The following is a 14,728-nucleotide window of genomic DNA, read 5'->3' on the forward strand; positions in this document are numbered from 1 at the left end:
GACTGATCTGCCTCGCCAGGGAAGAGCGCAACGATGGTGCCAACTTGGGCCAGTGAAGCGGCGTCCTCCACAACTAGATTGAAGAACAAAAAACGACAGCAACTTGTCTGTTCCCCTTCCCCCAATTCCCCATCACTGTTCCCATCCCCCCAATTACCCAATAAAAATCTTTAAAAAAAGATGTGATTTTTATTCTTTTAGTTAATGTATACCAACATGCTTATAATATCTAGTATATCTGTAAAGTAAGATATGTTATATTTTGATATAAGGAAAGAATCCTTATTAAATAACAAGTTAGAAATTAAATAGCATTTGTAAACCGCCTTTCTTCTGATTTTATTTCATATGCAGGCATCTTTTTGATCCTTTGTTTGATGTCTATTTCATGAGCAAATTTTGCCTGACAAGTAGTGTGAGTTAACTGATTTCATTCATTTGTTTTTTTATAAGTAGATCAGATGCAAAAAAAAGCTTCTGTGGCTGACAGATTTTTCTGTGATCGTACCTTCTAAGCACTCTTCTCTTGGATATTAATTTCCAGAAATCCATGAGCAAACTTATTTTAGTCTTAGCAAGCATGGTAGCAGGTGTCCTTTTAGAAGATTTGGGACATAAGTGATCCAGGAATGCTTACTTACTACTGGAAATTATCCTCAGAGTAAAAACAATAAGTTCATGAAGGGAACATGGCTTCTGTTAACCTCTGTGATGCTTCTCTGTGTTTGATTGAGTCAAAATTTCCTCCTTAATGACGGTCTGACCCAGGGCTAGACAGCCCAGGGGTCAGCACTTTTTCTGTAAAGGGCCAGATAGTAAATAATTAGGGTTTCTTTGTTTTTTAATCCAAAATGTGTTTATTGGGATGGTTCTTCGCTCATTCTGATTCAGGATGCTTTTAGTGCTGCTAAAGGAGCATCCTTTTGTAAGCCTTGCTCCTCCTGGAGGCTGACAGAGGACAGCGGAGCAGCCAACACAAAAAACTACCATTTGTGCATGGCTAACGACGGTGATGATTTTGTAGCATCTTCTGCATTTCACATCCATGAAGTAGGAATTGGTACTCTGCACCAGGCGCTGCTTCTTGTGTTTCCTCTTCTCTTCTGGAGAGGGATGCAGGAGATCCTTAGTGAAAGGCATGTTCTTGTGAGGAGGTTGTCACCCCCGAAAGGGAAATAATTAGGCTTTGCAGTCTATACAGTCTCTCTTGCAACTCCTCAAATCTGTCATTGTAATGAGAAATCATCCAAGGACAGTGTGAGTAAAGGAATGAATATGACTTTTCCAGTCAGTAGGTGGCAGACCTAATTCGATCTGCAGGCTATAGTTTACTGATCCTTGCTCCTCCTCAGGGGATGACAGTGGAACACCAGAAGCAGCATACTGAGCTTGGGAGCCTTAGTGACCTAACCACTTTCTAAGGATTTTTACAAAATATGTTGTGCATTTGATTCATTCATTTGCCCAAAACAAAACAAAACAAAACAAACAAACAAACAAACAACAAACAAAAAAACCCCATCTCTTTTCTGGGTCATAATATTCGACTTAACATGATGTTTCTTTTTTTTTTCTGTTTTATTATTTTTTTCAGTTACAGTTGACATTCAGTATTATATTAGTTTCAAGTGTACAGCATAGTGATTAGACATTTATATAATTTATGCAGTCATCCCCTGATTAGTCTAGTAGCCACCTGGTACTAGACAAAGGTGTTGCAACATTATTGACTATATTATCTATGGTGTACTTTTACATCCCCATGACTATTTTGTAACTACAATTTGTATTTATTAATCCCTTCACCTTTTCACCAAGCCCCTCAGGCTCCCCACTCCTCTGACATCCATTAGTTTGTTCTCGCTGAGTCTTTCTGTTTTGTTTGTTCATTTATTTTGTTCTTTAGGTTCCATATACAAGGGAGATCATATGGTATTTGTCTTTCTCAGTCTTATTTCACTGAGCATAATGCCTTCTAGGTCCATCCATGTTGTCAAAAACATGATGTTTTACAAGAAAATGTATTTGTGCAAGTACTTGGGTGATCTAGAAAACCATCAAGGGAAAAAATAGTTTTCATGAAGAGAAAAGTAGAATTTTTCCAAATGAAATGCCTGATGACAGCAAGATTTAGTTCTAATTTTATGTTTTAACTGTTGATGTGTGCAGTTATTTAAATACTGGTTTTTACAACATTGCAATCGTATTGAGAAATAATTTATGATTGAGAAATAATTTAGGTCGTTATAAATAATTGGGAGAAGTGATGGGTTATTTCAGTAGGCACCTTAGAATTCTTTCCATTACAAGAAAAACATGATTCATAATTCTGTAAACAACCAGGTTAACAAAAAAACAGGAACTTGGATACTTGATAATGAGAAATGTATTCAGACATGCTCCTAATAGGCATGTACATTATTATTCATCAAGTTACAAGACAAGCAGAAGATTAAAGAGCCATTTGTAAGCTGTATGTGCCATTAATGATTTATAAAATTTGTTCTATTTAACAATAACAAAGAGAATGAATGCTTCAGCAAGAATTTACAAGTTCCAAATAATGTGATATATGAACAGTTTTTGACACTAGGTGGAGCAGTTTCCTGGAGAAAGGCGTAAGGAGCCCTATACTCCTTTTAAATAAACCCTGTGCCTACACAAAGAACTCTAATGAGAACAAAAAATATCAACAGTCATTTTATAATTTTAAAAGGCAATCAAATATTGTACTAGTAGGCTGAATATATTTTATGGATAATTTTTTTCTTTGGCATTTGTTTTAACCATCGATTTTCCCCACCTTTGGGAATCAAATAGGAGGGATTTCAAAACATTAGAGTTGTCCTTTCTAGATGCAATGGGGATGTAGAAAAGTTTTAGAACTCTTTAATTACATTATAGACTAGACCCCGTTTTACTAGAAACTATAACATCCAGGTGTTATCATCTGAATGGATCTCTGAGTCATTTAATTATGACCATTTTAAAAGAAAAAATACTTGATTCTTTGTTATAAAATAAATACAAAGAATTTAATTTTGAGATATTTGCCCCTGTGTAAGATTCAGCGGCCAGTTTCTGCTTTAAAGTTTAGGATTATTTCATCACTAAAATATGTGGTTAAAAATTGTACATTTAAAAAATGTGTCACCTTGATTGCTGTTGAGTATTTAGAGAACACCTCTGTACATAGCATCCTGTTTCCTTTAATGAACAAGTACTTTACAGTATGTATATAGTACTTTAGCTGTTTTTTTCCTTAGACATTTGTCATAGTCTTTGACTCATGGCTATGTATTGCCTAAAGTAAATGTTATTGGGAAAACTGCATGGATATGGATTGAAATGAAATAGTGCAGTAGTTTCAATAAGAGAAATATTGTAGGAATTGTCTAAGGCCATGAGGTGTAATAACCCTTTTTTAAACAATTGTTAGCTGACCTCTACTTTTTTTCCTGTATCACTTCTGATTATTGCTTCATTGCTTGCCTGTCTATCCCTCTGTAAGACACAAAAAGGAAGAAATTGCCAACAGTAAGTAAGGTTCTGGTGTGACTTGGTGTTGCTCTGTATAGGTAGGATGACTCTGGCTGTAAGCATGCAGTGACTCAGGGCTCTTGCGGGAAGACCAACAGGCCCTTCTTAGAAAAGGTCTGTTTGCCCTTTTTTGATGATCAGCTCTTTGCCCCGTCTTTTCCCAAGGAATGACTCATGTATTAACTCTTATGACCATCACCACATCAAAGAGGAAACCAAGGTCTCCAGGACATAGACTGGGTTTTCACCAAACAAAAGGGGTATGCACAGACTGGATAACTTCCTGCCCTTAAATCACTATTTATTAATGTGTGCTTAAATAAAAGCTAAGGAGATTCAGTTTAGCTGAAACCTGTTCTCTTGGGTATATATTTTAAACAATTTATAATAACCTTTTTTAAAGCTCTATAAATATGTGGTCCATTTTTCCTGGACACTTAAATCAACTTTATGATCAAAAGTTGCTTAGGTTTAGAGGAGAAAGGTGAAGCACGTCTTTATTTATGGATTGATTCAATTTAATAAAAATAACTTCAAAGATAGGTCCTTATAACTTGGAGCATGATCGATAGAGTTTATACATTTCTTGTTTTGGTTAGAAATTTTATACTTAATAAACCTCATGTATTGTCCTGTTATTTGGGTTGTGCAGGCATTATTATCATTATTATTACTAGACTTTTCATCAAATGAGGAATGTGCGGTAGAAGTCTGATTACATCTATTAAGTTACGAACAGCTTCAGAAAACTAAAACCCACATTAACTAATACCCAGATTACTGCTTTTTTACATACTTTACTGCATTTTATAGAGAGGGACCAGAGGCTTAATTTGTAAACTTAGGACCTTTTTCACAAAAAGAATATAAACACTAGTTAAACTTCTCAGTGCCCATTTGGAATCAATAGTTTTATGCTCTAGCTTTCAAGGATTTGCTGTATACCATAATCTTAGGGAAGTTGTTTTCTGACTGTAATGAGAAAAGCAATGATTAGAAGAATTTGAGGAGTAGAATTCCTGTTTGCAAAAGCATTTCTAAAGTCGGACTTAAAGAAAACAAAGGTTTTGCAAGTCATACAGACAACCATTTGTCGAATTTATTTATCACCAAGATATTCCTAATGAATCACATTCCAGACTAACCACTGACTCCTTTTGTTCCTTTAGTGAAGGAGTGTGGCAAACAAATGTTTTCCCAGTGAATCAGCACAGGATTCTTGATTTTATTACCTTTGCCCTAAACTTTCCAGACAAAACTAATTGGAAATTTTGCCTTTGGGATCTCACTTGACTTCTGTGTATGGGTGATGGATTAGGCTATGAATTGACATTACAGATGTTATGCAAACAATTCCAGTCTTTAGGAATGTTTTATCAGTTCTGAGGGAGCCACCAAGGGTGGAAGAATGTCTGTCTGCCTGTCGGCCTGTCTGCTCATCTTCCTTACAAAAACTCACGCATATCCATACTGCACTCGTAATGTGACACCATGTTCTTCATCGTGGTTGATAAGGCTTGGCTAAATTAGGTTCATAAGGAACTAATATGACCATTTTAGGTTTTTACTTCTTAAAAAGTGTCTCTTGGAAGAAAGGGCCCTAAAATAAACCCAACAGTGAAGTTCAAATTCCAGAAAACATTTGTTTGTTTGTTTTGTTTTAATGAGTTAGCCATGATTCTCCACCTTCCTGACAGAGACCCTAAGTTGTGTTTGGGGCACCAGGACTTCTTTCTCAGGGCTTAGGTAGGTACTACAGTATTGTCAGGGCACTACATAGAACTTTCTTTCAGTACTAGATTATGGTATTTTTGTGTGGTATAATTTCAGGAGTGAATTTTATCTCTTTAGGATAGTTGTTTTAAATTCTAAATTTCTCTTAATCAGACAACTAGTAGTATATTATTATTCCTGAAGCTAGAGTAAAAATGGATCCTGAAGAATTGTCTCTGTTAATTTTTTTCAAGCAATCACTAAAACTTCCTCTTTGACACTGCTCATGAAGAAATATAAATTGTAGAAATGTAACTTAAGATTTAAAGAGAATATTTTAAAAGTTAAAATACTTTTTCCACAAATACCTATATCTGCTCTTATAAGAAATCTTGCCCCTCCTCTTAACTGTAGGTTTGCTCTCACCCAGACATATTCTTGCCTGGCCAAGCACTACATCTTTTATTCTGGACAGGCAAAATTATTCCATTATCAGAACATTGGAAAATATAATGTAATACAGCTCATGAGACTAGATACATGAGACTTTGAACTGAAGCAAAACCAGATGTTCAATATGTCACAAATAACTGAACTATCTTGTTGAGTTGACTTCACTTAGAATGGCTTTACTGAATTACTCCTGCCCACCAAAAAGGACACTAAAACCTGTCACTCTGATAAGAGTATAACATTTCATCACAAAGTTTAACCTCCTTATCACTAAAGGGGAGCTTCATTGGCAGTAATTAGGAACTCTCAGGGGCTATGTGTGCAATTAGTGACTGTTACTTGTGACTTGGTCGCTAACTAGGGAATTTGTAGTTTCCTATGTTGGAATAACCATGTGGGCTGTATAGAGCTGTTTGGCTTCCTTGGATTACCACCACAAAGATTAAAGGACATTGTCCTTAACTGGAGAAATTCTTTGCCATTTTTCCTTAAGCAGTACTCCTTGTATTGATGTTTACTTTGCCACATGGCACATTCTTGTAAACGTGCTGAGACTCGTTTTATACCCTAGCATAAGCTCTATCTTGGAGAATGTTCCATGGATACTTAAAAAGAATATGTATTTGGCTATTGTTGGATGTAGTGTTTTATACTGTTCAAGTCTTCTGTATCCATACTGATTGTTGCTTTATTTGATATATTAACTAAGAAGAGAAGGGTGTTGAAATTTCCTACTATAATTGTAGATTTGTTTATTTCTTTCAGTTTCATCAGTTTTTGCTTTATGTATTTTCACAATTTGTTATTAGGGTTCCTACACATTTAGGATTGTTCTGTCTTCCTGAGAATTAGCCCTTTTATCATTATGAAATGTGCTTATCCATCTCTAATAATTCCCTATCCTGAAATCTACCTTATCTGATATTAATGTAGCCACTCCATGTTTTTTATGATTATTTTAAAATAGTTTATCTTTTTTCATACCTTTACTTTAATTGAGTCTTGATGTTTAAATCGTCCTGTAGATAGCATGTACTGGAGTTTTGCTTTTTAATCCAGTCTGATGCTCTCTTCTTTTCATTTGTATGTTTTGCTCCATTTACAATTAATATAGTTATAAATATGGTTGGGTTTAAGTCTACTGCCAAACTATTTTTTCCATCTATGTTTTTATTCTTCTTTTCCTACCTTTTTTTTTGATTGAGCATTTTTGTATTACATATACGTTGAGTATATATAAGGCAACCATCTTGCAATAGTATACTCCATTTTCTCCTTCTCCTACTTTATGCTGTTGTCATCATATATTTTACTTCTATATATGTCATCGTTTTTGCTTTGAACACCTAGTTATTTTTTAAGAGATTTTAAAGTGAGAAAAGGTCTATATTTCCAGCGCTCTTTACTCCTTTGTGTACATTAAAGTTTCCATCTGGTATCAATCTTTTCTTCTGAGAATTTCCTTTAACATTTATTGTAGTTCAGATCTGCTGAAACAAATTCTTTTGGCTTTTGTTTGTGTGAATATGGTTTTATTTCATCTTTATTTCGGAAATATATTTTCTGTGGATTCTAGAATAACAGGTGTTTTTTTTTCCTTTAAACATTTTAGAGAAATTATTCCATTGTATTTTTGTTTGCATTATATCTGATAAGAAGTCTTATCTGTATTTCTGTGTGGATAGTGTTATTTTTATCCCCTCCGATTGCTTAAGAGTTTCTTGTTATTACTGAGCTACAGCAATTTGATTATGATGTCATTATGATTTTTAGAAGTTTAGTTGTATGTTTTATTTTCTTTGTGTTGACTCTGAGGTTTGTTGCGTTTCTTAGATCTGTGAGTTAATGGATTTATGTTTCTCATCAAATCTTGAAAATATTTGGCTGCTTTTTCAAGTATTTTTCAGTACACAAACCTCCCCCCACACACACACCCCTTTTCTTCTTTTTCTGGGATTCCAACTTCATGTATATTAGACTAGTTGGTATTATTCCGCAGGTTACTGAGGTTCATTTCTTTCATAGCCTTTACTCTCTGCGTCCTTTAGTTTGGAGACTTTCTATTGCCCTGTCTTCAAGTTCTCTAATATTTTCTGCAGTGTCTCATCTGGTGATTATTTAATGAGTTTTTCTATTCAGATATTATATTTTTAGCTCTAGCAGTTCCATTTGTTATTTTTGTACTTTCCATTTCTTTCCTCATTGTGTTTATGTTTTCCTTTAAATCAGGGATCAGCAAACCGCTTCTGAAAAAGGCCATATAGCAAATATTTTAGACCTTGTAGCCCATAGAGTGTCTGTCATAGTTATTCATCATAGCACAGAATTAGCCGGAGACAATACATAAATGAACGCACAGGGCTGTATCCTTTTAACTTTATGAAACTGATGGTGAGCCGACTTTGGCCTTTGGGCTGAAGTTGCCAACTGCTGTTTTAAATCTTTGAACATATTTATATTCACTGTTTTTAAGCTCCTGTCTGCTAATTGCATTATCTCTAACATTTCTGGGTCTGTTTCTTTTGACTAATATTTCTTCTGGTTACGGGTCATATTTCCTGCTTCACATACTAATTATTTCTTATTGGGTGCTGGATGTGTGGTGTTAAATAGTTGGTTGCGTGATTTTGTTGTCTTCCTTTATAGAGTGTCCAGTTTTTCTTTTCTTTTTTTTTCCCCCAGTTTTCCTTTTGTTGGGCAGTTAAGTTACCTGTGGATTAGCTTGATATGTTTAAGGCTTTTTAACAACTTGTTACAGCCTATTGGGAGTAGCTTTCACTCTAGGCTCTTTCCAAGGTTTCCTTGGATGCTGAGCCTCATCACTCTAGCTTGTTGAAGCACAAGTGTTTCCCAGCCCTGTATGAACGCTGTATTTTTTTCCCACTAGTTGTCTTTTCCTGGCCTTATGGAATCTCACCCCAGTTTGCAATGCAGCTTTTATGCCAAAGTCTAAACAAACTCTAGCTTTTATAGTTTGTTCTCTACATAGCTCCCTTTTCTCTAGGATTCTGCCCCACAAATTTCAATTACTTAGGCTCCCTGAACTCAGATGTCCTACTCAACTCAGCAAGACCGTCATGCTGTGCTTGGGCTCCTCCTCTTTGGGCCACAGATTTTGCTGTAGACAGAATGTGTCTACAAATCAAAAGCCAGAATCGTCATAGGGTTTCCTCATTTGTATCCCTTCTCTCAGCAATCAGAAGTCCAGTACTGACTGTTGTGCAGTGTCTGGAAAGAATTTTTCCATATATTTTGTCCAGTTTTGTAACTGTTTGCTGTAAGAGTGAAAGCCTGTACCAGCTACTTAATGATCTAAGGTGGAAACCCTCAGCCACAAGCCAGGATCTCTAGCCCATATGTAACAATATCTCCACGCTCCCATGAGAGCTGGAATGTCCTGCTCAATACATCGTGTTATTTTTATGTTTTATGGTGGCTCTGGCCAGGTAGTCTTTTCTACTTATACTATAGGTGCTTGTCTTTATCCCCCTTGTTTCTTCATTTAGTATGGGTAAAATGTGATTTTTTTCATATTGGATACACAGTAGTGGGTCTTGTAGGTTTTAGAAAATACACTTAAAAGGTGGTTTGAGTATGTATAACTTTTAAAATTCTTTTAATAAAACTGATTTTTTTTAGTTTTTATGTTTGGAGTTTTCATGTAAACTATTACTTATTTTAATCAAGTCAGTTACATTTAGGAACCATTAACCTCTAACGTTGAAAAGAATTTGTGAAGTTTCCTATCAGTTACAGAGTTTAAACTAAAATGTCAAGGTACAGGCCAAATGGACTCTTGAGAATGAACAAAGGACAAGAAGATGAGTTATTTGTGTGCATTTTGTCTGGGAATCACCACATCTGCCTCTAAGGCTGAGTAATGATGACTTACTAGTGTGGTTATGGAAAGTATATATCAGTTTAGCTGTGTGAATGAACTGCCCTTCAGGGGAAAAAATTGTCATCAGATTGCTGAAAATTTCTCTTTTTAGAATCACTTGAAATTAAAAATATGAATACATTTTCTATCTTCTTGTTTGTTGGGGTACATATTTTATCTATATTTCTGGAATATAAATGTAGTTTTTTTTCTTCCTCTATGTTCCAGAAATGCCATTTTTAGCATTTAGGACAGTTAAATATTTGGTCACTTAGAGTTCATTTCTAGAGTTGAAGGGTTGACTGTTCCTGTAGCCTATAAGGGACAGGTGCGTGGTGATCTGAACAAACTCTTGAATTTCTTCTGTTTTACTTACATTTTTCTTTTGTGTTTTCATTTCTCTTTTTGTGTTTTCAAACAGTAAAGGTGGAGGTTATAATAATTTTTTAATTGCATCTGATACTAAGCTATGTGTACAGTGAGAAATTTTTCACTAATTATTCAGGTATTCTGAATTCCCAAAACTTTAAATTGGATTTTTTGGGTTCTTTCAGAAGATTGCAAGAATAATCCTTTTTTCTCCCCATTTGTGAAATCTCTTTTATGTGCATGGTATTCAAATAAACAGTTATAAATTTTATGGCTAATAACTTTTTTTTAAAAACGAATACTCTAAAGCATTCTTTTTAAAAACATACTATAATTATCTTTTAAACTTAAATATTACTATTTATGGATTTCTATGAGTTAAAACTGAAGAAAAAGAGGAACCAACTTAAAATTCACATAGATTTTTTTTTTGTTCAGAAGAAACCTAATAACTGATTCAGTGCTAAGTGCAGAACTTCATTATTTAGATTTTATTTGAACAAAAAATACCTATTGCATTTAGTGAGAAATGTAGATTTATGAATACCTTTTTCATATTAATATGCAACCCAAAATTTTGTTTTATATTGCCTCTTATCTTGATAGCAGTAGGAATTCTTTAATGTCTTCGTTTATCATTGCATCTTAGGCACTTTGTCTTTGAACCACAAGTTCTTTCACTGTGTGATTTTAAAAGACTCACAGAGACCACTTATTGTGTGTATATGTATACAGACATACGTATGTGTATATATACATATGTATGTGTGTATATGTATATATAACTTTATTCTACAAATATAGCATTTTTCTTCATAACAGCTAATGGCTGTTACTTTTTGAGGGCTTACTGTATGCCCAGCACCATTCTAAGCGGAACACTTTACATGAACGCTAATTTAAACCTTACAACATCCCCAGAATGTAGATCCTGAAGGTATTTTATTATTCCCATTTCATAGATGAGGAAAGCAAGAGTCAGAAGTTAAGTGACAGAGGCCAGAACCTAAACCAGAATGTCCAGCTCTAGAAGTTATGCTTATGGCCACTATGCTATAAACTTTGTCTGAGGATGCTTTAAAGTGAATACTTATACCATATGTGTGAGAGCAACATATTAAAAATGTCCAACTTTTAAATCTTACACCCCATGAGACCTTTGGAAATTAACATTAGATTTTATTGACATATTTGATTACATTTGGAGTTTTTGAATTTTGAAGCTAAATAAAAACCATTAAATGAGTTTAATTCTCTTTCTTTGCAGAAGAGTAAATAGGCTCAGAAAGGTTAAGCGACTTGTCTAAGATTGCTTATTTTCTGACCCTTAATTTACTACTTTCCCAATGGTTCCTAAATTTAGCCTACTAGAACCTAACCTATTTGAAACTCTAAAGAAGCTTGTTTATAATATACAGGTTCCCACTCCTACTTATTGAGTCAATGTATGTTTAGGGGACCCATGAATTTATATTTTTAACAAACTCCATAGTTGATTCATATGCAGGCACCTCACCTTGGCACACAGTATATTTGGGAACCCTTGTGTTTAAGCCTTTATCACACACCTAGATATTAACCCATTTAATCTATATGATTCTGATTAACTTGTAATATTTCAAAATAAAGGTACAAAGTAGCACAAAAGCTTCCATAGAAAAAGTTACTTTAAAAGAAAAATTCACTGATACTATTTTCACAGTTTTATTTTTATTTTAGGATCTCAGTGAGAAAGATAAGTGAGTTAGTTACTTAAGCTACTGTTTCTAAGGACAAAAAATGGTATTTTCCAATTACACCTAAAGGAATAAGGCACAGGAAGTTTTTATCAAAAGGTGCGAGCATTCTTAAAAATGAGAAATATGGATAAGTAAAATCAGAATCAAGCCAGAAATCATATGGTTTCCAAGGGCTAGTGTTAGTGAAGATTGACTACAAAAAGGACATAAAAAAACTTTTTGCAGTGATGGAGATACTTTATATCTTGATTGGTTGTGATTATACAGCTGAATGTATTTGTCAAAACTCATGTAATATATACCTTAAAAAGTGACTTTTAGTATATATAAATTATCAATCTGATTTTTTTTTTTTTAAGCAAGCCAGGAAGAAATTCTGGGAAGGAATTTTCAAATTACCAGCTGCGTCTTGAAATATATAGTTAGAAATATTCTTGATCTTTAAAAGGTTTTTCTGTTAATATATAGTGACTAAAGGTACCATTAAAATAACATGTGTATTATTTATACACATGTGTATATATTAATATTTCTAATCAGGTTTCTCATCTTTGTTTTATAGGGTCCACATATAGCGTCAGTAACATTAGCTGCTTATGAATGCAATTCAGTTAATTTCCCCGAACCACCCTATCCTGATCAGATTATTTGTCCAGATGAAGAGGGCATTGAAGGATCCATTTCTTTGTGGAGCATCATCTCAAAAGTTAGAATTGAGGCCTGCATGTGGGTAAGATGTCCATTTTCATATTTGTCTAAAATTAACCTATCTTTATACTTTGTTGTCCCTCAATGAAATTGAATCCAAACATACCAACTCAGATAATTAATTCATGATGTAATGAGCTACCCACTTCCAAGTAAAAGAAACTTTTTAGAGAAGGCTTTTAGAGTTTCTGTTAGTGAATGACATTCAGAAGGAAGGAATGAAACCTTCCTTCTTTGGTACTTTGAAGCAGTTGATGCCACAACAGCAGGAAAAAGGAGTATAGATGATGCAACTATACTACTTTGTAAAACTTTACCAATGTATATATATTTGATAAACACATAGCAGGTGGTTATATATCTATCAGTCCCAAATTGGCAAATGTTATGTCTCTCTCCTGGATTTAAATATTCTGTGTTTATTCTTAGAAGACTCATTCATATTTTCTGAGTTGTTCTAATACTGAAGTAAGGTGAGACATTTCTTAATAAACCAAGCTTTACTTTAGTGGTGGTATCAGACTATATGGTTATATATTGTGATCTTCCATTCAGTTGTACTAATTTATTCTTTTTATGAGTTGCTTCAGTATATTTTGGAAGTTTTTGGACTGTATGTTCAATGGCAGATTTATTTTAACCCACACAAAGCATTGTTGTTGTTTTTTCCCCCTACATACTTAAATTCATTCAGGTACCTATCATTGAGGAATACGGTATTTCCCCGTGTATAAGATGCTCCCATGTATAAGATGCACCTTAATTTTGGGGCCCGAAGTTTGAAAAAAGTATTACATAAAGTTATTGGACTCAAGTTTTATTCATCATAAAGTTCATACAACTCCTCATCACTGTCAAAACTCCCAACCATTAGCTTGTCCTCATCTGTGTCTGATGACGTATCACTGTCTTCATATATTGCCTTGTCCTCAGTTCCATCTATGGCATTTGAAATCTACAACCACTGTATAAGACGCACCCAGTTTTTAGACCCCAAATGTTTTGAAAAAAGGTATGTCTTATACGTGGGAAAATAACGGTAGATCATTTGCTAAAGAATGCCTATTACCATTTGAATTGTGTTTTAATTCATCATTTGGATTTGTTAAGTTATATATTCCCTGTAACTTTGTGCCCACAGAAAAGGCAGAGTTTTCAAAGACATTTAAGTGGTGGCAATTATGTTGTGTTTTAAAAGAATTATAAGGGAAATGCCATACATTGAAATCATTGAATATGAAAGACAGGAAAAATTGTCATGTTTCCTGTTACTCTTTTATAAACACTGGAAACAAATTCATTGTACTAGTTGCATATGTTTTTTAAATTTGACCATGTTAGTCTTTTGATGAAAAATGTGTATTAAAATAACAGAAGATACTTGGAACATGCTAGAAAGGGATTATGTGTATAGACTTCTGTTTTCTATTTTTCTTTTGTTCTTTCAAAAATGAATTACTTGGCTGAATTAACACTAATGCCAATAAAGAAACACTTCCATCCCACCTGGCAGTGATAACTGCCTCCTCCAAAGTCCCATAGTGCATATTGTGTGTAGCTCTCATTTGGCCTGGTTCCATGGACCCCTTAAACTAGTGAGCTTGGCTGGTTTAGAGGTTTATTTCCCCAAATAAATTTTAAGCCCCACAAAAATACAGACTGCACCTTAAATTTATTGCGCATAGAGGAATCAGCATTAGGTTTTGCACTTAGTACAAGAATTGCAATAAATACTGACTATTGGCTGGACATTTGCTCTTCATAGTTCCTTTTTTGAAAATGTCGTTTGTCATGTAAAAAATGTAGCACATATCAAGTTATGTTTATATTGGGTCCCATTGTTCTCAACATTTGTACGGACAGTCTTTTCAACAAAAGGTGCTAGGAAAACTGAATATCCACATGCAAAAGAATGAAGTTGGACCCATACCTTACACCATATACAAAAATCAACACAAAAGGCAACAAAGACATCAACTTAAAGAGTTAAACTATAAATCTCTTAGAAGAAAATATGGAGACAAATCTGCGTGGTGTTGAATTTGGCAGTGGTTTTTTAAATATAATACCAAAAGCATAGGCAACGAAAGGAAAAAAAAATAGATAAATTGAACTTCACTAAAATTAAAACCTTGTACATCACAGGGTACTATGAAGAGTGAAAAGGCAACGCACAGAATGGGAGAAAATGTTTATAAATCATATATCTCATAAGGGTTTAATATGCACAATGTTTAAAGAACTACAACTCAACAGCAAAAACACAAACAATCCAATTTAAAAATGGACAAAGGGGGCCGGCCTAGTGGCGCGATGGTTAAGAACT

At 34.2% G+C, this 14,728-nt stretch overlaps 2 protein-coding genes across 7 annotated transcripts in view; one reads left to right on the forward strand and one right to left on the reverse strand.

Annotated features, from left to right (window-relative positions):
- Positions 1-1,140, reverse strand: part of LOC109379735 (40S ribosomal protein S27-like) — a 5,649-nt gene extending 4,509 nt beyond the window's left edge. Inside the window, exon 1 of the mRNA XM_019636600.1 lies at positions 897-1,140. Within this exon, the coding sequence (XP_019492145.1) occupies positions 897-1,140 (244 nt within the window). The remainder of the gene's footprint in view (positions 1-896) is intronic.
- The window catches only part of VMP1 (vacuole membrane protein 1), a 128,827-nt gene that overhangs the window by 36,489 nt on the left and 77,610 nt on the right, over positions 1-14,728 (forward strand). For 4 of the 6 annotated variants that reach the window (XM_019636640.1, XM_019636641.1, XM_019636637.1 and 1 more), the window contains one exon: positions 12,257-12,424. The exons of the other annotated variants lie outside the window; for them this stretch is intronic. In XM_019636640.1, coding sequence (XP_019492185.1) covers positions 12,257-12,424 — 168 coding nt within the window. The remainder of the gene's footprint in view (positions 1-12,256; positions 12,425-14,728) is intronic. 6 annotated transcript variants of the gene reach the window in all.

The sequence above is a fragment of the Hipposideros armiger genome, unplaced genomic scaffold (assembly GCF_001890085.2).
Source record: "Hipposideros armiger isolate ML-2016 unplaced genomic scaffold, ASM189008v1 scaffold_29, whole genome shotgun sequence".
NCBI classification, from domain to species: domain Eukaryota; kingdom Metazoa; phylum Chordata; class Mammalia; order Chiroptera; family Hipposideridae; genus Hipposideros; species Hipposideros armiger.